Raw genomic sequence first — 27,770 nt, 5'->3', positions numbered from 1 at the left:
CAGCCCTACCCGATGGATCCCTGCGTGCTGTTGGCACGGACGCAGGTCACGATGACGCAGTCCTTCTCGCGGCCCTGGAAACCATCCACTGTATCGACTTCCCCGAAGCTGAAAAGGAAGGGGCGAGCCGTCTTCAGATGCCCTTTCTCTTGCGCCACGCCCACCCACAACAGAGAGAGGAAGGCTTGTTCTCCTGTGAACTGCTAGGCCATTCTGCTCTCCCAGAAGGGTGGGGAATGGGAGCAAGGTGGTTTAGTGAGATCGCATGTGCCTCTAGGCCTCCTGGGGAGTTCTTGGTGGGCTCTGACAGACCCATCTCTGCTTACTCTGAGTAGAACAGGAATGGCAGACAGAGCAGGATCAGGCCCAATTAAATCTGAGGGACTTCAGTCCGACACAATTAGCTAGCCAGCTCTGAATGTCATGAAAGGGGCAGTCCAGCAGGCTGCACCCATGATGCAGATGACCCTCCTCCAAACAGACGCCTCCAGTGCGGAGGGAGAGAAGCAGCCCTCCCCGCATGTGCACCTCACCCTTGCAGCAGCTTTTGTCCTTTTGGCAGGGAAGGAGAGGGGACTGGTGCACCCCAGGAGGTGCCAGGGCCGCCCTCCCCCCCACCCCAGAACAAGTTCCTTCCCTTGGAGAGGCGGCCAGCAAGGCTCCCTCTGTGCCCGTCCTGGCAGGGAGGGACTGGAGCATGAACTCATGGACTCCCTGCTGAGATGCCAGAGCACCGTTTCTGGTCTCCACCGGAATCCACTCAACCCTGGGGCTTCGACAGATCCCACGGGACTGCCCTCTGAGTCTGACCCAATCCCTGCGCATTTTACACATGAGGGACGCGCGCTTTTGCCTTCAAAAGGCTCGTTCGACTGAGGGGGACAGTGGGCAACTCTGCAGACTCCATTTCTGACAAATACCAGGGGAAAAGGACGCAGGCTGGGGAGGACGATCCTAAGGTCAGACCAGGACATCCAAGGCATTTTGTATGCGAAGGGGACGAGTGCAACGCTCCGTCCTCCTCCTCCTCCTGCCCTTGCTGTCTCCTAATGTTAGCGCTAATCCTGGACTGGGCGAGGAGGAGGAGAAGAGAAGGCCGGCCTGTCATCCCTTTGAGGGCAAACGCAGAAAGCTTACTAATGGGCAACAACCCTGCGCCAAGTCTGCAGCCACTAATTTAACTTGAACCCCTGCTGACAGGAAATCAAGGGACCCAATTAAAGGGACTGCATCCCATTCAAGGAACATGGATCCTTCCTCCCCCTCCTCACCTATTTTCTCTAAACTCTGCATCCAGCTGCTTCTGGATTCTCCTCTTCTGTGCACTGTACGGGGTGATGATGCCGATGTTGCGACCGATGCTGCTCCGCCTTTCCCTAATGAGCTTCAGCAATTCTATCACCAGCTTTATTTCCTGGGGATTCACATAGGACCTGAACAAGAGAGAAACGGGAAGGGGCGGGAGGGAGAAGGGTGAGCAGCGCCCAGGTGGGGCCTCACCGCATTATGGATCACGAGCCCTTAACTCGCGCAGAGATTGCAGAGCAGACTGTAAGGTTGGAACGCCTTTCCAGAGGCTCCGTTACTGACAGCGAGAGCCTTTTCAAAAGGCTGGTGCCCTGCCCAAGCCCCGTTTTACTGTCAGCTCCACCCAGTGCTGGAATGCAGCCCCAAGACCTTCTCTGGCAGGATCCAGGAATAGATTAGAGGGCCTGGGAGAGCCTGTTCTTTCACACCCACCAGGACCTGGAGCGTGTCTGGCAAGAACCCCGGTGAGGGCCTGCGCGGGGGCTCTGGGGCTTCTCTGCCGCGGGGGCACCGCTCACCCAGGTCTGGTGGCCTCCCACAAGCCGTCTCTACTCATGAGGCTCTTTGAGCCGCCAACTGGTATTCCGGCTACTGTCAATACACGGCTGTTTGTTCAACGGGTTGCTTTTCTTAGTTTGACCGATTTTTTGAGATGGTTTTATCTACTGCGGTTAGGAGAGGCCTGCCGCTTTTTTGCACTCTGGCACTGTTGCGTTGCCCTGAAGAGCTGTGTCAAATTCAGCAGATAGAAACAAAAGGACTTACCCATTGTCCCGCTCTTCCCTGCCATCCAACACGTCGAAGAGCAAGTATGGTTGGAAAGGCCAATCTAAGGAGAATCGGGACACCTCTGTTTGCCTAGGACATCAGGAGAATTGTCACAACGAAAGCTGCACACAAAGCTGGCCAAAATAGAGATAGAAACTGTGTGCTAAGGGAGAGCTTTGCGCCCCGAGAGGAAGCACGATGATCCAAATAGCCATCAGGACAGCTGAATCCTGCTGACTGAAAAGGGAAAGGCACAAGTGCCTATTTTTAAAGAAAAAATAATAATATTCCCTTTTTTTAAAAAAGCTTCTCCTGGCAGCGAGATCCTGCTTGCAAGCTGCTCCCCTGCGCAGCTGCTTTCCTTGCAAGGTGGCCACAGTTTTGGTGTGGCCCTGAGTGATCCAAGGAACTGCAGCCCTGAACCCCCAGAGGTTGCCCACCCCTGGACCCATATTCGCCCTTCTCCTTTACACCATACTGTCTCCTAACTCTGGATTATTTGGAAACACAAGACAGATCAAATGCATCTTTGCAAGTATAATGCAAACATTTAGTTCTGAGCACATTTAGCGGTGGTGTGGTGTGAGGCCCTTGATGCCAAAAACAACTTTGCAGTGCCAGAATACAGACAACAGTGTGTTGCAGGTGCCACATGCTACAAATCTATAATAAGGGTGAGCAGAAAGATGATCTCCAGATGTTCTGGGCTTCAGACCTCAGCATCCCTGATCACTGACTGTGCTGTCAGGAGTTTCTGGAAAGCGGACCCCAAAACTTCTGGATGTTTGCCTTTTTGCCCATCCGTGTTCTAAACAGCATGGCAGGATGAAGTAATGGGTACAGAACCTAATTCCTAGAAATCCCAGCGTTCATTTAAAAATGCTTCCAGCCTGTAGGAATGGAAAGATGTGCTTGAGAGTGAGTGACCAAGTCGTCTGCAGCAACTAGAAGGGGACACTGGATAAAGGTTCCAGAAGCAGAAGAGATTTTCTTGCTCCACTTCTGACTGCATTATAAAAATGCAAGTGGCCAGAAAGCTCTAAACTTGCAAATACTTCACAACTCATGTGCATCGTTTATCCATGTGCGATCCCTTCCTGGCCCAGAATTCAGAATGCCTAAGCACAGGATTCTCTGCCACCTCAGTCGGACATGCACACATCTTCCGCCATGAACTAAGCGGGAGCGGAAAGCCAGGGGGAAACGTCCTGGCAGGACACGGTTCCAACAAGGCATCTGCTGCCTTCTCCGGAAAGGCCTGTCCGGCGTGGGACGAAAGGGTGGCCACGCACCTGTCCGTCTTCAAGGCGTGGTCATAGATGTACTTGGAAGGGAAGAGGCAGATCTCCGGGTGCATCCTGTACTGGATCGTCAACTGCAGAACGGGCGGGGTCCCGCTCTGGCCCTCCTGCAGCTGCTCCTTCTGGTGCCTCCACAGCCGGCCCATCAGAGACTGGTGGTAATCGTACTCCTGCGCCTTCTGCCACCGGGGGAACAAGTGGGGAAATGAGACAGGGCGGGGGGGCGGGCAGAGGCACTCCCCCCAAGAGTGGTTGGCACTCCCCGTGCGCCGCTCACGTCCCCCACGCATCGTCAGGCGGCGACTGCCACCCCACCTGGAAAGCCACGCCAGAAGCTGCATGAGCTTCGCAGACTGGGAAGTGGGACCAGCCCCCCAGCAGCCTGCTTCTGGGGCACTGGGTGAGCCCCTGGCAGAGAAGAGATTCCCAACAGGCCGAGAAAGCAACTCGGGCTTTCGTCGGAGTGGCCAGAGAAGGCGCTCCTCCAAAAAAAAAGTGAAACAAAATCAATCCATTGCCGGATCCTGGTTAAGAGGCCGAGGGTGTGCGCACCTTCCCCTTGGCATCTCCCACAAGTGCAGAAGGCAGGAGGGGAAAGGTGGACCCTCTCAGGCCATTCGTGGGGGAGGCATAGGGTGCTGTGGCCATGTGTGGTCTCCAGGGGAGGAGCACGAGCAGGAGGGAGCCTCTCGACGCTGCCCTTCGACGCTGCCTGTGAGTTTCCCGGAAACTCCTGCCTGCCTACTTTGGCGGAAGTGTGGCCACTGGCTTGTGGGTCTCTTAGTGGGACACCCAGTTGACTACTGTGGGAAAAGAACACCGGACAAGGGAGCCCTGGTCAGCTCCAGCAGGGCCCCACTTATGTTCCTGGATCACGTAACTGGAACGGAGGCCCTTCTGTGGTTGCCTGGGGTCGCACTTGCTCGTAACAAAGAGAGGAATGGGGTGCAGAGTGGTTCCTGAAATACTGTTACATGCAGGCGAGCTGTTCCCGTGTGATGAGACGGAGACCGCAAAGGAAGACAGCATTTCAATGCACCACTCCGCAAGAGCGGGACCAGCTTTGCTGCTGTGTGCGTTGCCCCTGAATAACGTCCGGCAGGCCTTGGGCGGACTATTATTTTACACTAAAATTGTGTAAAGTAATTCCATGAAGAACGGGAGTATCTGTTCTTCCCCACCCGCCATCTCCCCAAGCACTCAATATCCAATTTCTCTGGCGAAAAGGACTGCAGTCTCCCGACGTGGTGGTGAAGTGGGCTGAAACGTTCAGGCCTGTGCGGTTAATCTGATCAGGCAAATAGTCCCGTCACAGTCACGGAAGCCGTAGACAGGCCGTTAGGATCAGATTAAAAACATTCCATTTTATTGTGGCAAAGCAGAGATACTCATAGCCTGTAAACCAGCCCTGAGCGCTCTCCGCTGCACAAGCTCATCTCTTCCGGATGACCCAGAAGTCCGCCGTTGGGAGTACTTACCATGGATTTCACAGTGGGCGGCAGCTGCTTGAGGTCTCCAACAAGGACCAACTTCTTGCAGCCGTGAATGAGCGGGATGAGGGTTTCAACCTCGCAGCTCTGCCCTGCCTGTGGACGAGGAAGCACCAAGGTAAGCACAAGAGAGAGGGCGCCGCTCTCGCAGGCGGGCTGCAACAAAGGCTCTCGCTGCAATCTGGCCTGTACTGGGAGTGAGGAGCTTGGAAGACAGCCCCCCGCCCACCACCAAAGCTCGCGCCTGCCCACCGAGGCCCTGGAGCCCGGTTTGGCGGTGGGAAGCCTGCACAGAAGGGGGCACGGAGGGCTATGGGTACAGCCACAACCGGGAGGAACCACCAGGATCTCTGGATCAAAACTGCAGGAGGCGAGCCCCTCGGGATGCCCAGGCTCCACCCCCCCCGCAAAAGGAACTGCCAGGTCCTCAGTATTATTTCAGCCACCCCTCTGACTCCCCCAATCCCATTTTCCCCCAAATATATATTGCTGAGCCACAGCTTAGTTCAATTTAAGCATTAAGCCACTGGCTTCGTGAGCAAATGCCTAGAACAACAGACTCCTGAACAGCAAAGCAGAGGGACCGAGAGCTTATTTGGCTGAAACTTGAAAAATGCCACTAAACAGTATGTTCTGCTCCCTGCGCAGATACGACTGGGCAAGCACTCAAGCCAAGGGGAACTCATTTCCCACCTCCCTCATTTATATTCCCAGTACACTGTGAAGGTAATGAAACATACTGTTAAGTTGCTCTTGCTTTATCAGGGGCTGGGAAATATGTCAGTTTGCTAAATGGTGTGACGGGGCAGGCTATTTAGACCATGACTGACTACCTTCAACTGATGGGTCACATTTATAACGAAGGTCGTTAATCTAAGCACCCGGCTGTCAGGCAAAAGGGCTGCTTGACAACATAGGGCTATTAATTTCATACGCTGTTCTTAGAAAGGTATTAATAGTGTTCTGGAACAGGGCGCTAGCTCAGCCTCTGTCAAGGCCTGAGCTCCACGCTCAGGCATCCGTGAGAGACGGTCTCCGCTCGAAGCACTGGGAAACGCTCAGCATCAACAGCGCTGGGAGGGAGGCGCTGCTGATGTGACCACAAAAGGGGCAGCTTCCCTCCCTGGCAGGAGGCGGCTCAGCGATGGGGTCGCTCACTGGGGTGCCAGCATACGGAGAACCAGCATAGCACAGAGGCCGCGGGGAGAAGCGTCTCTGCTCTGGCCTGTGGCTGGGGTGGACCAAGCAGGTTGCCTGCAAGGGCTGAGTGGTTTGCAGCCACAGGAGCCGCTTGCCCAAGATGTTCCCTAGACCTGGGGCCTGCAACATGGCCCCCATGGACACCAAGCGGCCTCTGCAGACGCTTCTCCTATGCCCAGCGGGCTCCCAGTCCCTCCTCGTTTTTCAAAAGAAACTGAGTATTTTTAACTGGGAGGATGGCGGGACGCCACTCCAGCACCGCCTTTCTCCGTGCTTTGGTACGCAGACCCCCCACCAAAGGCCAAGTTACTTTCCTCTTCACCTCACCAGCTTCCCTTCTAAACAACAAGAGTTCTCTAATCAGTCATGCCAGCCACAGCTGCTGGTTTTTGAATGGACAAGCCATTTGGTGAGAGAACCTGCATTCCAAGTGCACCAACTGACCTCGGAAACTCCCACCTGAAGGACCACCTTCCCAAGTCAGCCCTGCTCTGCACGTGCCTCCCGATTCCTCGTTTGATGCATTTTGGCACCCTTTGTAGAGGCCAAGGGCCTGAGGGATGGGGAACCATGGAGGGAACAGCCTTTGGTGCCTGCCCGAGAAATGAAGGCCGATGGGGGCTTCAGTGGGCCCCTCCTGCAGCCTCCGCACTCCTCCGACTTGCATGGAGGCTGCCCGGGACACCCCAACCTGTCCCGCAAGGCTGGCACCCCACTGACCTCATCCACGATGACGCAGCTGACAGGGTCACTGCCCTGCCTCCGGAAAGTGGTCTCCAGCAGCGCTATACCACTGGTGCTCAGCGTGCAACAGATGATGTGAGACGCCAAGATGATTTTCGCTTGCATTTCCTGGGAGACGTGGCGAATCTGGGAACACAAGAGCAGGGACGTCTTTTGAAACAACACCTGTCTGCAGGGGGGATCTCTCCCCCGCCCCACCACTTCTTCCTCCTTTGATCGTGCAACAGTGGCTAAGGCCACGCCACTTGCTTGCAGCTGGCAAAGCAAGCCCATGTTCAGTGCATGCTTAAAAAATGAGGAACACCTGGCTCGATCCAAGCCCATCACGGTTCCCCAAACACGGGAGAGATGTCCTTTGCTCCCAAGCAGGTCTTTGCAAATTCTCCACTGGAACAGGGCTGGAGCAGGCTGCCACTGCTCGCAGAAACCAGAGGTCCCAGGGTGCGAGCAGATCGCTCTGAATGGGAGCAAAGCCCGACCAGCTCGGCCCGCATCAAGCCCATGACCATCCTTGGATTCTTCTGTCCAAACCATGAGACGGGTTTCTCGCCTCCCCTTCCTGGCCAAAGTGGTGTGGCAGGCCTGGCTGTCCGGAGTTCTGTTGCCCGCGAGGGGCTTTTGGACCCCCAGCAGCCCCGGCCGGTATTGCCACTGCACCGGCAACCTTTTCTCTATTCAGGACGTCACGACTTGCTACGCCGTGTACTAAGGGAGTACAGCAGATCTTGCATGCATCTGATGGAGCCCTTCAGGCAGCCTGGGTACCACGTGCTCAGCAGCACCGTGGGACACCGAGGCCGAAGGGTTGAGTTCGGACTGCAGCGGGTCAGGTTTTCGTCTCCGCTTGGCAGAATGTGAGGGAGCCAAAGTGGCTCGGTGGCGAGAAGCAGTGGGGAACCTGAGCGGGGCTCTACTCGACAGTCCCCCATTTCCAAATGTACCCAGCTCTAATCAGTCAGATGCCTGAGGAATGGAAGGGAGCTTAAGAGGGGCTATTTTAACAGTCCCACGGAAAATCACACCATACCTCCTTCAGCTGAGAAGCAAGCCTCTCTCTCTCTTTGGAAAGCCTGGTGATTTTTTCATCTAACTGTTGTTTCTGAGAAAAGAAGAGAAGTCTTTGCAGAAACAAGAATAAACAATGTGTGCTTGGTTTAAAAACAACTGAGAAATTCTGTAGAGACCCCTGAACTTTCAGAAGGGAGGCTGCTGGGCAGCAGGTCCTTATCCACCAGTGCCCAGTGTCACAGACAGAGGCTGTGCCCAGTCACAGCCCCCAAACTCCAGCCCTTCCTTGCAAGCCAGCCATGAGTTCTGCCACCTGGCCATAGTCCCTCCTCTACACCTCCAGGCCTGTGGAGCCAGAGAGGCAGAAGGATCACGAGCTGCAGAGGGGCAACTGCCCAGCACCATGAAATGGGGAGCAGCAGCTGCTGGGGAACATGGGTGGAAAGGTGCTGTCACACTCATGCCTCGCTTATGAGCGCCTTGTCGGCAGCTAACAAGGAAACATAGCATAGTTAGCCTGGCACTTGGGGTCTGCAAAGCTTACTGGCAGGCTTCTGGCCAGGCATCAGCTCTCAGCCTACCCTACCTCACAGGGTTGTTGTGAGAATAAAATGGAGAAAATGACAAAAACCTTGCAGGAATAAAGACAGTGTATAAAAATAGCAGATGAATACATACAAAGCAAGGGTGGGGCTGAGCCCTGAGTTACGGAAGGCAAACTCTCTTCCCCAAGCTTCATGGACAGTCAACCCATTCCCTCATCTGTCTGTCTGTGTTTTTCTGGAGTGCCACCTCTATTATTCACTCTCAGCCTGGCTCATACTTCCTTCTCGCACACACTCAGCCAACTTGGAGGGCCTCAAGAAAGGGGCTGGAGAGCCCCAAATGCCTCTCCCTTTGGCTACCCCTGTGGCCCAGTTAAAACACATGGATCTTGGCCCTCTAAGTCCTATTCACTGGTCCAGATTTGCTCATGTGCAATGCAGAAGAGGGAGGGAGCGCATCTCAACTGGAAAAGCATGCTCCAACCTGAAAGCACAAACCAGGATAGCAAATGCTGGTAAGATATCCTGGCTGGCGGTCAGAGATTAAGCCACAGTTTCCTGCTTTGGATGTCAAGGGAAATCTTTAACACACCCTGCAAGCTTTGTACTGCGGCACATGAGTCGGCCGGCAGAGTGGCACCTGCAGCGCTTCTGCAACGAATCTGCTTACAGTTCTGTCCCTGCCAAAAAAGCCCTTCTTAGTTTCGTCACCCTAATTTTGGGAGACAGCCTTTCTGCTGATCCAGCCTTTTGCGAATCACCCGATGCCTCAACGCATCCCACCTACTTTCTGCACACCCCTGCAGTAAACTGGGAAGGAAGACCCACCTTCTCCGCCTCGCCTCTGTTCATTGCACGCTGGCGGGAGAGCATGTCCAGCTGGCGATCGAGGTCGGCCTTCCTCCTTTGGAGGTCTTGGTCTTTGCCAGGTGCCGTTTTATCTACAGAATCAAACAGAACATTTTTCCTTAGTCCTCTGGGTTGCCCTACTGTGTGCATAACCCAGGAGGAGAATCAGCACTGCGCTGGAAACTTTGGGTTGCTTAAACCACATGCTGCTGCTCTGTGGGAACAAAGGCCATTACATCCTTAGAGGAGAAAACGGAACTACGCATTCCAAAACCACGGGTGTACTTCCGCGTCTGTCCGAAAACCAACACGTCGCACAATGACACAACACAAGCGACTCTGCCTACTCAGAGCATGTGCAACTGGGACGACCTTTTAGAAAGCAGGCACAGTGTGGCGCAGGATGCTCACCGTGTAGCCGGGGCCACATTCCAGCTGGGGCCCGGGCGGGCAAGGCATTTTCCTAACACGAAGGCAACCTACATGGGAAATGGGGCAGGCACGCGCTCCCTCCTGCCTCTCTTGTGCTGGAATGCAACACTTCTGGGGCTCAGAAGGGGAGCGCTCCCCCTTGCATCTAACCTGTGGTCTGAAGCCTGCAGATCCAACTCTTTAAGCATGCAGTTCTTAAAAGGTTTGCTGGGGCATGCCTGGAAACAGCAAAGCCTTTTTCTGTCTGAACTTGCATGCAATCACAGGGAACTTTAAGATTACTTGCCTGCTGATCTGTTTCTTGCCTGTGTTTCTTGTTGCTAGGAATATACAGTTCTTATTGACTGCGTGACGCTTCTTCATTTAGCACATCTGTAAGAGTTTGTTTTGTAACGAGTTCTCCAAAAAGGCAGGGTCTAAGGATACGTACTTCATCTCCAGCTACAGACAGTAACATAAAACCAGGAGGTGATCCTAGTTTAATATCCTAGTTTGTAAACTGTGACCGAGCCAGATTCACCCGGTGTAATGGACTTAATGAAATCATAAATACTGAACTGCAGTGCGAGGAGGAAAGGGGAAGGAAGCATTCGGGAAGAAAGGCTTATTTTTCCTCTCATGAAAGAGCAGATATTAAGACCAGGATTGCCATGTCTGAACTGCCCCAGGAAGTGCAAATCACTTGGAAGAACCGGGGCCTCCAATAGCAGAAGCGGGAAGCAGGCCTCCTGTGCCTGCGGTGAACCAACTTCCAAGCGTTAAGCTTCCTTCTGCAGGCTGCCTAGTCCTCGGAGGCCCCACATGCCGGGGGAAGGGGGGAGGCGCAGTGGGACTGCAAGGCCTGGGTCCGCCTCTTCCATCCCTGCAGCCATGTTTTCCCACTCGTGTGTGGAGGAGGCACCAGAGCCACAGGCTGTGGCAATGCAGGACGGATGCTTACAACGACTCCATCCAAAGACTAACCAAAGGCCTTTTGAGAAACCTCTTCACAAGCAACTCACTTATTCTGCGGTCGACCTGGTCATCCAGGCTGAATTTCCGGACATCCTTGCAGATCGACATTTGCTGCCCCAGTCTCAGCAAGTTGATGTCCCCGCAGTTCCCTAAATGCAAAGCAGAGCCCTGTTAGTTGCACCAAGGCCTTTAAACACAGAATATTTTAACCAGCTTGGCAAATCCTGAAATTGGCACCTTGTCCATCCTCTATTATTTCTGCAGTAGCTCTCCAAGGCTGTCTCGCCTTCGGTGCAAATGCTCTCAAGGTCAGCGTTCCACTACCAATATAAAACCACGCAATACAAGACTAAGGCTAAACTTTTCCCAGCTCTCAGTGAAAGGTAAAAGCCCGCAAGCCAGCAGGCAAGAGCCACTGTGGTCTCCAACCTTTTCATGTTGGGGGACATGCTCGGGATTTCAAGAGTGCCGTGACAGCTCACAAAACCAAAACCAAAACCAAAACCAAAACCAAAACCAAAACCAGGGATGTGGTTTGCCCATTCTTTAAACAGTGGCCCAGCAGGAATGGCCATTCCAATGGCATTGCTTCTCGGAGTGTAAGCTGGTGAGAATGAATGAAAAGTAACATGTCCGAAAGCTTAGGTGCAAGGCAAAGGCAAGGTCTGCACTCCAAAATACCAAAAGACTCTTTAGAACCCACGTGAAAGATGGCTCTGTGGGGAACCTCTTCACACTGCAGCATGCCAGCCTTCCACTAAACACAAACATTAAAAACAATTAAAGCAATAACAATTGTTTCAAAGAAAGAAGTTAGTAGGGGCAGGAAACTTGGTGGGTGCAGCCAGGAGTGGCTACAAGTACCACACTGGAGATCTCACTATGAAAAGGAACTTGGACAGCTCCGTGCATTAAACATACAAGAGTGCAGGCAAGGCTTGGGTGAGAGAAGCTGCGCCAAGCCACGTGTTTGGCATGCTTGGGGTGCAAACACGTGCTCCACTATGGCATGGCCGAGGCTGCTCCACGGGACAGAACCAGGAGCTTCTGCAAAACAAATGCCACAGAAAGCATGAAGAACCTACTGAGCTATGCAGGGGCACCTGACTGATATAACCTATATAATTTCTCATCCTCACTTATAACCGGACTACTTGCTCCTTCTGGGTTGCCACTTCTCCCTCCACCTAACGGCTGGGCAGGAACACATCATACCCAAAGCCTTCTTCATGTCAGGGCATTTTCCTTTAAATTCAAGAATTATTTTCTTCATCAGTTCATCAACGGCGGCATTTGACGGTGCACAAACCAGCACACGATTTTGCTTGTTCTTGGCATTCCAGCTTTGCATGGGAGTCTCCTTCCCAGATCTCTGCAGAATTTAAAAAAAAAAAAAAGATATTTGGGCTGCATTTCAGGACATGTGAGGAATCAAGGGACTGTTAAAGCATTTCTACTTTTAAAGTTGCCGCGTCTTCCTCTTTTGAATTATTCTTACTCCTGTGTCTTTAACAACAGCCTTACAAGCAGAAATGTCAGCGTCAGGATGAGGTTGAGCCGTTGCATGAATTGCGCAAGATCAGCGTGAAGTGCAAAGCATAGCTCTAGGCATCACCTGGCAACATGCCAGGCGGACTGAGAGACCCTCCTTGCTCCATCAGCTGGGGGCAGTGCCCCAGTTGTGGATGGGGTCAGGCAAAAGGAGGAAAATACCAGTAAAGGTCTTAGGTGAAGGATTTTGACAATTCAGAATGCTGAAAGTCTGCACAAATGCCAGAAAAGCCATCAAATGGTGTGCGGTTAGAGAAAGGGGGGGCTGTGGGAGAGGGGCATGTCCATCTAGGGAGGTGGCGGGAAGAACTAGGAGGATTTGACTAACCCCAGGCCGGAGGTTCCTTCTCCCTGCTTTTCTTCATCTTGCAGCATAAATTGCTGCTCTCATCAGTTTGCATTTCTAATTAAATGCTGATGGTTCCATTTCAGTGGCTGACGATCTTGCATAAAAAGTTCAATTTATTTATTTACACTAGATTTATATCCCACTTTTTCTTACAAAGGACTGAAAGCAGCTTACATCATTCTCTTCCTCCTGCTCTCAATCTTATCCCCACAAGAACCCTGTGGGGTAGGTCAGGCTGAGAGTCTGTGATTGGCCCAGAGTTTCCCAGCTGGCTCCATGGCTGAACAGAGACTAGAACCCAGGTTGCCTGAGTCCCAGACCTGTGCTCTTACCCACAACACCACAGCGGCTCTCTCAAAATGGTTACAAAGGCGAACCTACACATTCAGAAGCAAGCTGGTGCTCTCACTCCTAGGTAGCCACACAGGGTGTTGCACTTATGCCGACCCTAATAAACGGGGCACGACGCCATATACAGCTTCTGTCTGGCATCACACTGTTACTACGGGGAGTTCTCGTGCTTCAGAATTTACTACTGTGCCACTAGAAGAAAAGGAAAAGGCAGCGACGCTCTCCTAAAAACCAGGATGAAATGAAAGAGGGGCTCCCTGGGGTGCATCTCTGAAATATGTCAGCACCGTGTGGCAGCAATACATGGAGTGATTTTGCCGTCACTCATCTTTGGTCTTACGTGGACTGGAATACACAGCGATAGCTCACCTCACCAAGGATGCGGCACACTAGTCCAACAATGACCTTCGATTTCCCTGTTCCGGGTGGCCCATGGATCAGGCAAATTTTGGGCAACGATGGATGCTGGGTCACCATTGTGTAAGCAGTTTCAATGGCTTTCCACTGATCTTCATTGTATTCTCCCATGTAAGACGCCTGGGTGGGGACAGGAGGACAACGGAATGGCAGGCACCAGAACAGGGCAGGGCAGTTCTAAGCGACCTGCAGAGGGGCCCTGCTTGAAGCAACACCCAAGACCCTGAGCTTGGGGTCTTCCCTTCATGAGCGCTACCCCCAGCAACAAAAACTCAGGTCCTCTTTTTGCTCTCTTAAGTTGACTTTTCCTAGCAAGGAAGGAATCCGAAGAATACTTAACATGCCCGCAGGAGGAGCCTGGTAGTGCAGAGTCCAACTGAGGGTGCAAACATGCATGTGTGAATCAACCTGCGCAAGCTGCACCGCTTCCTCGCCAAAGGACTAGAGAAAGTTTTGCTGACAAAAAAGGACGCAGGTGCATTGCACCCTCCTCCAACTGGCATTTCTACCCATCTTTGGGTGAACTAGACTCACACACGTTATCCTGCTCATGAGTAGTACAAGACACTCTTCTACGGCCTCGTACTAGACCACACCTCCCACCATCCCCAGCTTTGGGCCACCCTCATCCACACTTCAGTAGGTTCTTACGGATTTCTGACAGTCCATGTTCATGCTGCTTGGACAGAAGTTGCTGTAACTTGGGCTGAGGATGGCATTGATGAGGGGGCTGCGCTTCAGCAAAAGCAAGGCCCGGAACCTGCGCTTCGTAGATGCCAAAGAACTGACCACCACACACTGGACTTGCTGATCAACACGGGACAAGTTTCCTCGGGTCTTTATGGAGAGGTGGCAGGCAACGTGCTGCTGCTTCTTATCTGTTTATCAAAAACACACACATCCCACATGGAGGGACTCGACACAGGTTGCATTTGCACCATGCTCTGCGCGCATCTTACTCTATGTGCTTCAGAGCTGCTTGCTTGCCTGCTTTCAGAGGCTCAGTCCCTCCGACTGGGGCCTCTGAAAACTGCAAGAGCACGAGCTAACCGGAGGATGGCTACGCCCATATTTTTATGTAGGTTTTTTTTTCCTAAACCAACCTACCTTCTGGAACCCGAGAAAACCGAATCACGAGGCCAACGTGGTATACCAGATTGCTCCTCGACTCGCCTTCACGGCGTTTCTCAGACACTCTCAAGAAAACCAGGTCATACTCCTTTGGATACAGCTGTTTATCCAGATCACTTTCCAAAATGGTAACTGGAGAAAGAATTCGAACAGAGAATGGAAAAGCAGATACTGGGGAGCAAGCTATGGTGCAGCTAAAACAAAAAAAAATGGTACGGTTATTAAGCACAGCAAAGGATTCCAAAGTCACATGCATGCGACTTCCTGGGCTGCTAGTTTCACTCCACTATAGAGCTGGCCCAAAGGATTATGCAGCAGGGAAACAAACGCCCCAAAATGGCATTCAAGACCCCAGGTGAATTTTATCCTCCTGAGTACATGGCTCAAGAGATGCATGCACCAGTCGTGAACCTGGGACCCTCCCCTCCCCCCCAGTCCTCCTGTCACTGCTTGTCCCAAATGCAAGTGCATGCAGCTTTCCTACCCACACACACACAATATCACACTGTTAAACTGAGATCAGATTTCTGCGACAGGACTGACAGCTCTAAGTTCAGCTTCAGCAATTTCAGATAAACCGTAAAGGTTTTCTAGTCTCGATGTTGCTGCAGGGAGTTCTACGGGTCCCAAGCTCTTGGTATTTATGGCCCACAGGAGGGCAGATGGGTAAAAGGGCCTGAGCAAGGGAAACGACCCCTTGCCTGCCCTCATCATCTGGCCTTAGTGCAAGCATTAGGGCTATCTATGGCTAGAAACCATACTGTGATTTTACAGACCATAGAGGTAGCCAGAGGCGGAAAGCTTCTTTTCAGTAAAGGGTGAAAAGCTCCCTGAGAGAACTCTTGGGATCCCAATACTGGCTGAAGCCAAAGGCCAGGGAAGTGCCAAATACAAGCATACCGTACCTTAACAAGTGCTGGCCAGCGGTAACTAAGTCTTACAGGAGACATTTCAACAATTCAGAGCAGAGAAGGGATGACACACACACACTGAGACGCCAAAGATGATCAAATGGGGAAGGGCAACAGAGGAGGAGAGCTGGGCTGGGCTTCCGGACTCACACAGTGGACTTGCCTCACCTCTAAACTCAGCTGTCTGCACTTGTGCATTGAAGTCCTGCAAATTCAAGAAGAACGGCTTGGCCTCTTTTGCTTTCTGGTTCTCCTGCCAGTCGCTTGCCACCTGTAGGAAACAGCCAGACGCAGGCTTAACGCACCAGTTGCGGGAAAACGGCAGCACGTGTGTACCGCTCAGATCAGCATGCTGGGTCTCGATGTGCAGCGGGGCCGTGTTCTGCCCGCTCTCCGTCTACCTCTCCCTCTGCCCTGCCCCATCCCCTTGAAAAGCAGAGATGGGGGCTGCTCCCAGGGAGCTGTGCTACCATGAGAATGAGAGACGCCCCATGCCAACTGGGAGGCAGAAGCACTTGCTGTTCTCACACAGTGGGCTTTGGACTTAGGGCATTGAAGCATCAGCAGCTTCTTTCTACATCTTCAGACGCCTGGACCATTCGGCCATGAATTGCCAGCACTGACTGGCAGCCGCAGCAGGATTCTTTCCTAGCCTTACCTGGATGTATCAAGAGCCGAACCTGAGAGCTCTCAGGCAAAGCACGTGCTCCATCAGTCCGCTCAAACACATCCTCTCGCCAAGGCTCTAAGGGAGCACTTCTGAAATGCACCCAGTCCCTGTTAGATCACTGTCCACTAACTGGTTCCATCGCTGAACTGCTCTTACCACCCAGAAGTTTCAAGGGAATTCTACGCTACTGTAACTGATGCATTTGATCTAGTACCAACTTCTGGGACAGAATGTCTTTGCCTGCTCACCTATGACCACTCTTAAGATTGAGGGAAAGTGCTGCATGGCCCCAGTGGCCTAGACATTTCTCTCTGGAATGAACACTGCCGGAGTGCTCATCAAGGGCACCTCCTCAAATTGGATGGAGGTACCTAGTGGGGTGCCTCAGGGCTCAGTCCTGGCCCCGTGCTCTTCAACATCTTTATTAAGAGGATTTAGATGAGGAAGCACCAGGAAAGATCATCAGATTTGCAGATGATACAAAACTGGGTGGAATAGCAAACATCTTAGAAGACAGAACGAAGATCCAGGGCAATCCTGACAAACGAATGCTGGAGTGAAAGCAGCAAAATGAGATTCGATAAGGACAAGTGCCAAGTGCTCCACCCAGGAAAAAGACACCAAATGCATTGCTACAAGATGGAGAATATGTGGCTCAGCAGGACTGAAGACGACCTCGGAGTAACTGTGGACAGCAGGCTAAACATGAGCCAACAATCCGATGCGGCCACAAGAGGGCAAATTCTATTTAGGAATGCAGTGACAGAAGCATTACTTACAAATCACGAGAAGTAGTAGTTCCCCAATACTCCCACTAGTCAGACTTCACCTGGACCTCATCCAATCCTGGACACCAAGATTCAAGAAAGATGCAGAAAAATGGGAAAGGGTCCAGAGAAGGGCGCCAAGAACGATCCAGGGTTTGGAGAGACTGAGAGAACTGGGCATGTGCAGCCCTGAGAAGAGAAGACTGAAGGGGGACATGGTATCACTCTGTAAATACCTCAAAGGCTGTCACAAAGGGGAAGATCAAGATCTCTTCTTGCTGATACTAGAGTGTAGGTCAAGGAATAATCAACTCAAACTGCGACAACCCAGTTTCAGGCTAGATATCAGGAAGAGTTTCCTTACTGTTAGAGCAACATGACAGTGGAACCAGCTGCCTGGAGAGGTGGTGGGCTCTCCCCACACCAGAGACATTCAAAAAGAAGACTGACAGCCAACTGAGTGGGAGGGTGTAAATTGTGTCCTGCAACAGCAGGGCCCTCTTGGTCCCTTCTGACCTGGAAAGGACCAGAACCCCCTCTCCATGAATCTATGATTCCCCACTGAGGCCTGCCTGGGGCCCACCTTGGTGACAAGTAAGACCATCTTCTACTTCACACAGTTTCTGGGGCAAGCTAGCTGCTAACAGGTATGACTATTTCTTCTTTTTAAGTTTTATACACACATGCACACCTGTTTAATATGTGGTTTTACATTTTGTATTGGGAACCTTTAATGATGCTTTAATTTTTTAATACAATGTAACTTTTATTTTGTATGTGCTTTGTGAACCACCCAGAGAGCTTCAGCTGTTGGACAGTACAGAAATTAATTAAACAAGCAAATACATTCCTGACCAAGGACCAACTGAGCTAGTGCAGGCGCCATGTTCTGGAAGCCTTTGGTCAAGGTTTCCCCCACGGTCCCCCTTCTCTGTGAGCCCCCCACCACCATGGCCCCCAGCCGCTCTTGCTCCTCATTCTCCCTTTCCATCGTGGCTGCACTTGCTTGCTCGACAATCCCGTGGAATCCTAGTTCCCCTCTACTCAGCACTGCTTCGGCCTCATCTGGAGCCGTGCGTCTTAGTTCTGGGCATCCCAGTTTAAGTGGGAAAGAAACAAGCTGGAAAGAGTTCAGACAAGGGCAACAGGGACGATCCAGGGTCCAGACACAAAGCCCTGTGAGGAGAGACTGAGAGAACTGGGCTTGTTCAGCCTCGAGAAGAGCGGACGACTGAGGGAAAATATGATCGGACTCTACAAATACATGAAAGCATGTCACAAAGAGGAAGGACAGGATCTCTTCTTGACCATCCTTGAGTGCAGAACGCAGAATAACGGGCTCAAGTTATGGGAAATATATGGATAGGGAAAATTATGGAACCAATTACCTGGGGAGACTGTGGGCTCTCCCACACTGGAGGCAACTGGGCAGCTACCCAAGAGGGATGGTTTGACTTGGGAGTCTTGCATTAAGCAGGGGGCTGGACACGCTGGCCCTCTCGCCCCTTCCAACCTGACCACTCCAGGGTTCTATGACAGGCAGAAAGCCAAGGAGCAGGAAGGCCGTGGCCTCTCCTACTCCTCCGCCTCGCCAGCAACACTGCCTAGGCCAAAGTCTGGGGGAAATGAACAAGCAAGTTTCAAAGGTGAAGAGAAGCAACCTGCTGACGTGTGGCCCCTTAGCCACCGCCTGCCATGCTTCCTTCTGACACTCACCCAGAGCTCAAGTGGATTACTCACCTCTTCAAAGGCATTTAGCATCATCAGGGGGAAGAACGTATTGAAGTGGTCGTCATAATTCTGAAATTTAACTGGAACAGAGGCCACGATAGGTGTGAGGAGGTGATTTGGCGCCCCCAACTGACCAAGATCTATAAACATGTTGTAGGTCCATTTCAGGATCTCTTCGATGAAAGTGTCGTCGTTTTTCGGCCTGACGCTGGCAATATTTGCTTGTGAAAAGGCTGGGTTTGCATCCTGCTTGAAACTGATGGCGGTCAGCATTCTGCCCCTTTCCACAGCATGGTTATTGTGTCTATGTGACAAGAAGTTGTTCAAACTCTGAGGCTGAAAAATACTACTAAATGTTGGGGTTTTGAGCTTCAGACCATCTGAGCCATTAGAACTGCCTGGATTTGACCTGCTCCTCCAAGCAGGCTTCTGGACGTGGTCAAGGTCCTTGGTGAGGTTGGCACTCCGTGAAGAAGAGCTGGAGCTGAAGATCTTAGTCGTGGAAGGTCTGGGAGGTGCCAAAGGCTTGGCAAACATGTGGTCTGGTGGGTCAGGAGCAGGATGGTTTCCAAGGCAGACACCTGCTTTATTCACCTGTTCTGTACAACCTGCATGCTTCAGTTTCTCACCACTGAAGGAGTGATCCTCCAAGGGGCTTTGGACAATTATTGCTTCCATGTCTTCGTCATCCATTTGTGAACTCAGCTCCATGTCCACGGGGTCCCTCTGGGTTAAAAACAAGCCATCGTCCTCTCCAAAGATGTCCTCCACAACCATAGCTTCACTTTCTTTCAAAGTAGTACTCTCATGGCAAAGTTTCGAGGAAGAACCCAGAAAGACTGAAGTGTCTGTTCTATGATTTCCAGTCAGAGGATGAAATAAACTGCCTGGAACAGGAGCAGGGCTTTCTTGGCCTTTTGCATGGGAAAGGGTTGGTTCTTCCTTGGTCGATACAGCAGCTTTCTTTACCGGAGAACCAGGTGCAGGCTGGGCTCCCTCTCTCTCCAGTGAGCTCTGCCTTAACAGACTTTTTTCACCACTAGAACGCCGGAAGCAAGCAGCCCTTTCCTTCTGATTTTTGACCCCCACTATATTGGCAGGCGGTTCACATCCCTTTGCATCTGCTTTCTTTGCTGTTTTCCTGGATTGGGTCCTAGGACTCCCTCCACTGCTGCCCTGAACCCTTTCTCTCGACTGCTTGTAGAACTGGCGTTCCTGAGAGGCTAACAACTTTTTGTTTCTAACAATCATATTAGGAGGCTGTATTAATTTTGTCTTCCGTTTCTGTGGACTTAGCTTGCCAGCAGTTTTACCATAGTTACGCAATTCAGCAAGGCTGTCTTGAGTACGCTGAGACATTTCTGCTGCTTTGCGGGGTTTCTTCTTCAAGCCAAGTTTTTCCACCGCTGATGTTGGCTCAGGAAAATGGTGGACCTTCCTTGGTGGGACAATAAAAGGAGTCGGCGTGGGCAGCTTCTTGTTGTGCGCGTTTGGCTTGGCGCTTCTTTTCTCGGCTTGCTTATTTGCTGTTTTAGCCTGCTGGGATTTCACCGCACTCTTCCCCAGCCTCAGGTTTTCACCAGCAGGCTTTGGTGCAGAAGAACCTGCTGAGCGTGATGCAGTGGGCCCAACAGCACCATCGGCACGCTTCTTCGCGACATGCTTTGGGCAAACGGTTTCACTTCCTCTGCTGGCGTGCCCTTTGCTGGACCGTGCTGACGAAGCTTTGGCTTCGTTTCTGCTGCCTTTCACTTGCTGCTCAAGCTCATCTGCTGCTTTTTCAATGATATCCTCCTTAAGATAGTCTGTATCATAACCCCAGTCATTGAGCTGCCTGGCCACCTCCAAGTCATGGGATATGAGGCAGCTGCTTGGCTTCACTGCCAGGCCTTTGTCCTCTGTTTCCTCCTCCATTTGACTATCTTGCCAAACAGAGAAAATTTCCTCATCGGTCTCAAACTCAAAACACTGTGATTCACATTCATCATACAGAGCCGGGTAATTTGATGTGGTCGCTCTCTCTTGTCCCTGAGCACCGGACGGCTTCTCAAGACAAGCTGGCATGTTCTCTTTTTTGTTCTTTCTACCATCATTCACTTTGTTTTCATCCTCATCGGAGGATGTGTCCGAAATGATGACAACTTGGTCCAGAGGACTGTCTGCATCAGACACTGACCTTTTACTCTCACAGTCGGACCAGGACCGGATGGCACCTTGCACTTTCCTTTGAATGTGATCCTGGCAGTCGACCGTGTTTTCCTGGCTCAAAACAGGAAAATCGCTTGCTTTGGCATACGCAGCTAAGGACATTTTACCAAGGTCTCTATCGACCTGAGAATCGGTCAGTGGGCTTCCCGTGCGAAGGGATGTCTTTTTCATCAGCTGCTGCCTGATCTCTGTAAGAGGAACATTGGCTGTCTCATCATCAGTGCTGCTTCCATCTGAATCCCGTGCTGCTTTCAGGGTATTTCTAAAGTCGGCCAGTGTATCCTTGGACTCCCTTTTTATGCAGAGGGGCTTGCCCTGAAAAGCATCACTTGAGCTCGTTTCCAGTTTGCAGAGTGACACGTTTGATGTGCCACAGCTTGGTGCAGCAACCTCCCCCCTTGGCCGTTCCCAGCCACTGCTTCCGCTGTTAGCAGGCAGCGGCTTGTCTGTATCTGGCCCGGATGCGGGTTTTTTGCTCTTCTGATTTCCAAACAACTGCTTTAGTTTCAAGGTCAAGTCTGGCTTCTTCGATTCATTTTTGTTCACAAGGTTATTCAGACCGACCTTGGTCTTTGAAGCACTGTGGCCATTCCTGTCGCTGTGATTATTTTCAGCCAGACAGCTGGCTTTCTCCTCCTTCGGTATGACCTCTTTTTTCTCCATATTCTGAAAGGCTTGTTCGAAACAACTTTTAGAGGTGGCATCTGATTCACTCTGATCCCCCAACCCTTGGAAAACCCTTCCATTTTTCTGGGCATCTCTGTGTCCTTTTGCGAACATGAATCTCAAGTTATTGCTCTCCTGCACCAAACTCTCTTTGGGTTCTTGTTTAACGTTGCTCAAAAGGCACTCTGAAGTTCGATGAAGAGGCTGGTCTTTAGGAGAGCGTGCACACTGCTCCTTGCCCAGACCAGGGTTTTTCCTGGGTGATGAGCCCTCCAGGCAGACGTCATCCCTTCCTCTCGGGGACAAGTACGGCCCATGCCTGTAGTCTGCATCTGCCAGACACCTGTCCTCCTGCCACTCCAGCTTTACTGAAAGAGAGGGCGGAGATACACAGGCAGTGGGGCTCTCCACGTGAGGCACAGGGTTCAACTTTCTTTGCCAGATGATCTGCTTCAGGCAGGTTTGCAGCTCCAGCGCCCGCTCGGGGCTCAGGTTCCAGTCCTTGTGGCTGCGCCGAAGCAGGTTCAGTTCGTCGAGGAACGGCGTTGCTTTCTGCCCGACCTGGTAGCCTTCCTTCAGGATGTTACGGATCAGATTCATGCAAGCAGACTGGACTGACCCGTGTTCCCAGGAGGAGATGGCCGATGCGCTTCTAGGGCAGCTTCTGGTCCCTCCCCTCTCGGCAGCACAGGCGAAGACTGTGCTTGGAAGGGTGGCGCATTTCACCACGGTCTCCACCCACTTTTCCGAGCAGATCCACAGCGACTGAAAGCAATTTCTTTTGATGCTGAGCTCGACCACCGTCACCAGGATCCAGATGAAGAACTCAGACACTTTGTCGCCACCCTGAAGGGCATCGCTGGGGACCACCCTGACCTCCGAGCACAAGTGACGGATGATCTCGACGCCGTAGGCGACGCCTATGTTCGTGAGGTCCATCAGGGAGTGCACGAAAGGGATGAACCACAGGAAGGTGCTGTTGTGCAGCTGCATGTCTCGGCCAATTTCGGACTGGAACATGTCGCTCAGGGTCTGCATATCCTCATACAAATTGGGGCAGTAATCTGGACAGACAGCAGTCCTCCAGCCAATGTCCTGCAATAAGACCCGGAAAGACACTGCTTAGCATCACACCTCTCCAGCCTGCCTGCCTTAAGAGCATGAGGCAAGTTTTGTTCCGCTTTCCAGGATGAGAAAAAATAAGATCCTTGTGTTGAAATATAGAACTACCTTCTGCTACGCAGGACCGGCACTTTAAAAAGGAAAGCTTTACTCCAGTGGAGGACAGCAAGAGCCCAGCACCGATCACGATGCAGTTTTCAAGCATGCAAGGAAGCAATATTCCCACTAGCGGATCTTCTGGAGGTTACCTTGTGTGGCTTTTCCGGGTGGTAGTTATATACAATCTGGCTGCAGGTAATCATTTCATCTCCGTAGTCTGACGGTGGCTCAGATTTTGTCCTTCAAAATTGCAAAAACATACATGTTTTTAAGGCACATATAGGATAAAACTGTATGTATTTTGATGTATAGCATACATCATCCTGAAAACTCGGGACACAGGGGCAGGGGGAGAAGCACTGATATTTTAGGCATTTATATATTTAACTTTTGTTAAGTGCCCAGGGAGCCCATGGCTATTGGGTGGTCTACAAATGAACTAAGTAACTAAATAATTCCTGCAAGGCTTAGCCTGCCCCAAGGCTGTCCAAACAACAAACATTTTATCATGCAATTATTCACAGTGGCATTTAATTACTCCCAAATTTAACATGTTAACCCAGCGATGGCTAGTTTACAGTAACAGACAAACGTGGGTTCAGCTGCAGGTCTGAGTCACCTTTGCCAGACGTAGGCTTATTACTGGTAAGCCCCCAAATCGGGACGATTATGGGCTGGGCAGGAGGAGTAGCTGACCAGCCTCCTCGCTTCCCCTGCTCTCTATCGATGTGAGAGGCCATTTGCTACAATCCACCTGGAGCATTTCAGATGGGACAGGAAGAAAACTAGGATACCTTGCCCTCTGGCTGCTCCCTTATCATCCCCGCCCAGCAAATGGCTCCCCACTTTCAGATCGCCCCCCCCGAGGCCATTTTTTTGAGCTTCGAGAGCTCAAAAAGTTCCCCAATCTAGCACATCATGAAGTACGTCAGAGTAAAAGCACCAGTACACCCATATGAGGAGCCTCACCGGCTCGCAGGGACCTGGGATGCTGCCCTCCACTGAGGCGGGCCATGGTTGGAGCACAGGATCACACCATAAGTAGTTGAAATCAGAGGAGTGGGGGGAAGAGGGTAGACAAAAGAACTGCCATCTCTCTTCAGAAAGCTAATTCCAGGGCTGAGCACCTGCTCAGAATTACCCTGCTCCTAAATTGAAAGCAATGTATCTGGCCCCTCTGGCCCTGTTTTTCATTTTCTACCAGTTGGTAGCTCTCAGAGATCTACCAGATCTTGTAAGCCTGATGCCTGCACACCAACATTCTAGACTGTAAACTACACATGAAACTAGAGAAGCTGCTTTGGTAGTGGGGCGGAGCCGGGGGAGGTTTGTCTCTATATAAAAAGAGATAAAATACCAACCTTCTGCAACTCTGACGAATGTGCTCTATTTCTTTAATATAACTTGTATTGTTGATTATAGTTTGAAATGCCTGGATTGGATCAATGAGCTGGCCCCACACTTTGGATCCAAGCTTATCCAAGACCACCATGAAACAGTGGAGCGCAGGCCAGAAAGGATCGTCACGTCCGTCTGAAACACACCAACCAAAAAGTGAACAGTCACTCCTTGGGATGAGAACAGCGTGCACGTGGGAAAAGACGGGAGAACACACAAAGGCAAGCGTCTCGTGCAAAAGCAGTATCCCTTACCCACAGAACAAGTCGCTGGAGGGATACAGCCAAACAGCTCTGGAAGACTAACCAAAAAGCACCACCTGAAAATATTCACTTCATTACCCATTCTGGTATCTCCACTTCATCTCTGCCAGCCCCTTTGAGTCACCCCATCACTCTTTCCAGACTAAATAAATCTCCCCTTCAAATAGAGATACATCATCCGCTGGTTTTGATCACTATGCTGTACTTAAAAAGGTAAAAAGGTAAAGGTTTCTCCTTGACATTAAGTCCAGTCATGCCTGACTCTAGGGGGCGGTGCTCCTCTCCGTTTCCTTGCCAAGGGAGCCAGCGTTTGTCCGCAGACAGTCTCTGTGGTCATGTGGCCGGCATGACTAGACACCAAGGTGCATGGAACACTGTTACCTGCCCACCAAAGTGGTACCTTTTTATCTACGTACATTTGCATGCTTTTGAACTGCAAGGTTGGCAGGAGCTGGGACAGAGCAACGGGAACTCACCCCGTTGTGCAGACTCGAACCAGCGACCTTTCGATCAACCAGCCCAGCAGCACAGTGGTTTAACCCACTGCGCCACCTGTAAAGTTGGCTAGATGCATGTGTGCTGGGAAAAGAGCATCTGTGTTACTACTCCTGTCTTTCCCTGTTGATTCTCCCCCCCGCCCCACCTTATTGGTCCCTGAAAAACCTAATGCACGCCATTAACAGAACAAGCTTTGCCAAGAGCTACAGCTCGTTTTTAACCTTCAAATGACACTACTCATTATTCAATAACTTGTTTGGTAATCAAGTTCTGTTAAAGCAACGATCTCACCCCCAGCAAATGGATGCTCAGTCTATTTTTAATCTGAGTTATCATTGCCTCTGATGTTTATTACTAAGTTACCATCTGCTTCTTTCTTCATGGTGTTCATTATGGATTGCATGAAGTCATTCTGCTTGTCTGGGCCAAGCAGCAGCGTCTCCATAGCTTGCTCTTCCAACACCGTTAACAACATGCAGATGCCTGCAGTAAAAGCAATCTGGCTTTAGAAGCGGCCTTGAGCCTTTGCTCTCACCCACCATCCAAATAATGCTTGCCTGGGTAGCGGCACTTGCACACATCCGCAGTGCGGGCTCCTGAATTGCGCAACTGGGTGGGAATGTGAACCTCAGCTTCCCAGCCCTTGTCTGGCACCCCAGCCACCACACCAGGGCCCCCCAACTGCATTGGGATGCTGAGCACATTGGGACTTTTCAGAGAATTGTCACGAGTGTGCTCATAAAAAGTGCCGCGGAGGTGGGAGAGGGGAAGAAATGGTACTTTCTCAAAATGGCTGCCACAGTGGGGATGCCCAGCGAGCTGCTGACACTGGTACAGCAACCAGCCCAAGAAACTAAGTACCAGGCAGAGGTGGGCTCTCAGTTCCGTCACCACTTTCTGGCACTCAAACAAGCACAGCGCCGGAGGGCGGAATGGCACGGTTATCACACATCATGCTCCTGTGGTTTAAAAATCCTGGCAAAACAAACAGCAGGAGAGGAAGGGACCCAGATGGGAGCCAAGAGAAGCATCTGCCTGAGGGAGCCTTGACAGACAGCACAGGGCAGATCCCAGCTCTGCCCTTGGGACAGGCAGGCCTAAAGTCCCTTGCACTGTGGACCGTCCTGATGTGTCTCTGCTCACCAAGCCAGTAGTTCTTGTGGTTGGTGGTATCATACAGGTGGGAAGGCAACAGGATGAGCTTCCCCTTCTCAAACACGGATGAGTTGTAGATATCTGGGTTTTCGAAGAGGCCCAGTTCGATGACTTTGAACAAGCACGTCAAGACTTCCTGGATGTCGTAGTAGTCGTCCCTGTCCACCTTCCCCAGGTTCCTGGCTGTCAGGAGGGCCCACCGGCGGATCTGTGGGTTTGGAGGCACACTCTAGGATTACCACTGAACTAAACCATGGAGCTCACTGGCCGTGTTCACACGGCAGGGGAAAGCCAGGAGCAGCAGTCCACGGGCCCGGCCTCAGACACAAAGGCTGGCTGTTTCTTCCTCATTGGTTAGCTGCTTGCGGGAGCGAAGCAGTGAGTGCTCAGGCCGCAGAGACCAGCATGCGACTTGGTGCTCAGCAAGCCGGGCATCCCTGCCAGAGCAGCGTCGTTCATTCATACACTCGTGCCGTTTCTAGACTGCCCAACGAGAGCTTTCTGCTAAGACAACAAAGCTAATTGTGACAGGATCACAAGGCCAGCTGCCGTCAATTCCCGCTGTTAATAATCCTAAACAAAAGGCTTGCAGAGTCCAGACCACACAAGACTGTACTCGGGGGGGGGGGGGGGGGGGGGGGCCCCCTGCACAGGCCACACTGGAAGAACAGTGAGGTTATTAAGGCTCCACAGGTTGTGTAGCGGGCCTTCAGCTCAGGTATGAGATGGAAAAGACTTTAGCTCAGTAGAGCGTTTCAGGCACTGCTTATCCAGAACTCTTCCTGACAACGCCCTCTCTTCTGTCCATCCCAAGACAAGGATCAGAAGGGGCCGCCTTGCCCCCATATAGCATGCTTTGTGTTTTATACCTTTTGCCCTACAGACCTTTTCGACCACAAGTCTCGATGGCCAGGGGGACAAAGGCTGCAGTCCAATGCATCTGGAGGGAGCCAGGCTGGGGAAGGCTGGCCCAGCCATGAGAGCCCTGGGCTAGGAGGGCGGGCATTCTCACATCCTTCCTGGACACAAGGCTCATGGGATGCTCCGGGGCCAGTCCCTGCCTCCCAGCATCCATGTGACGATAAACAGGGAGAAGGGGATTCAAGAGACCCACGAGCAGTGCCTCGAGTTGACTGGAAGTTGGCAAGATAAATACATCATCCACAGAAAGAAGTATAAGGCCCTGAGGGGGCCGAGCGCTAAAACAGAACGTGGAAGGGCCTGGACGGGACATGACTTCGCTTCTCGAGGAGGAGGATAGGGGGACCCCATATTGTCAGCCAGGTGGAGACTGCCAATGCCAAGCCCTTGGACTGAAAAGGGGGAGCCTCCTACAGGGAAAGCGGCAGCGGCACCTAAGCCTGAAAACAGAAGGAAGCAATACTCAGGGCCACTCACCACTTCGTTGGGATGGACCATGAGGAGATAGATCCCTGGATGTTTGCCAATCACCTGATAGGAAAAGTTGATTTGCTCCATCTTGCAAAGAGCCTCAACACAGAGCTCACCTGCAATCCAAAGACAGAACACCAAGCTGCTGGCATGCCACTGTATGGAGGATGGGTCTCCGTAGGATAAAAAGTCATTTTCACAAACAGCCGTACAGAAGGGACTCTGCAGGGTCCCTTAGCTCAAGCCACTTTGTGGCAGAGAGACTCGCAGCCCTCCGGATGTTCTGGCTCACAACTCCCAGCATCCCACCACTGCCTACGGTGTAGGCCAGCTCTGACCAGAACCGTGGGCCAAAGGATCTGGAGCGTGGCAAGATGCACACGCCTGCTGTGAAGCGTTCCTGGGGGGAGGGCTGGCCAACGGTCTCGTGACGCTACCCTGAAGGCAAGATTCTGCTACTTTCTCTTAGCGCTGCTCTCGCTATCCCATCAT

At 51.8% G+C, this 27,770-nt stretch overlaps 1 protein-coding gene across 1 annotated transcript in view; it reads right to left on the bottom strand.

Annotated features, from left to right (window-relative positions):
* SETX (senataxin) overlaps positions 1 to 27,422 on the bottom strand; it is a 35,149-nt gene extending 7,727 nt beyond the window's left edge. Inside the window, exons 1-19 of the mRNA XM_044439922.1 lie at positions 27,285 to 27,422; positions 25,875 to 26,094; positions 25,095 to 25,214; positions 23,934 to 24,105; positions 22,722 to 22,812; positions 18,487 to 22,446; positions 15,478 to 15,580; positions 14,375 to 14,530; positions 13,919 to 14,145; positions 13,220 to 13,387; positions 11,815 to 11,971; positions 9,193 to 9,305; positions 7,839 to 7,910; positions 6,788 to 6,937; positions 4,856 to 4,963; positions 3,369 to 3,556; positions 2,074 to 2,166; positions 1,272 to 1,433; positions 10 to 108 (exon numbers count right to left, since the gene is read on the bottom strand). Coding sequence (XP_044295857.1) covers positions 10 to 108; positions 1,272 to 1,433; positions 2,074 to 2,166; positions 3,369 to 3,556; positions 4,856 to 4,963; positions 6,788 to 6,937; positions 7,839 to 7,910; positions 9,193 to 9,305; positions 11,815 to 11,971; positions 13,220 to 13,387; positions 13,919 to 14,145; positions 14,375 to 14,530; positions 15,478 to 15,580; positions 18,487 to 22,446; positions 22,722 to 22,812; positions 23,934 to 24,105; positions 25,095 to 25,214; positions 25,875 to 26,094; positions 27,285 to 27,365 — 6,440 coding nt within the window. The 5' untranslated portion in view covers positions 27,366 to 27,422. The remainder of the gene's footprint in view (positions 1 to 9; positions 109 to 1,271; positions 1,434 to 2,073; positions 2,167 to 3,368; positions 3,557 to 4,855; positions 4,964 to 6,787; positions 6,938 to 7,838; positions 7,911 to 9,192; positions 9,306 to 11,814; positions 11,972 to 13,219; positions 13,388 to 13,918; positions 14,146 to 14,374; positions 14,531 to 15,477; positions 15,581 to 18,486; positions 22,447 to 22,721; positions 22,813 to 23,933; positions 24,106 to 25,094; positions 25,215 to 25,874; positions 26,095 to 27,284) is intronic.
* Positions 27,423 to 27,770: the final 348 nt, after the last annotated feature.

This window comes from Varanus komodoensis, unplaced genomic scaffold (genome assembly GCF_004798865.1).
Source record: "Varanus komodoensis strain SLA01 unplaced genomic scaffold, ASM479886v1 scaffold36, whole genome shotgun sequence".
Lineage (NCBI taxonomy): Eukaryota > Metazoa > Chordata > Lepidosauria > Squamata > Varanidae > Varanus > Varanus komodoensis.
The sequence above is the reverse complement of the archived record's forward strand: the minus strand, read 5'-3'. Positions and strand labels throughout refer to the sequence as shown.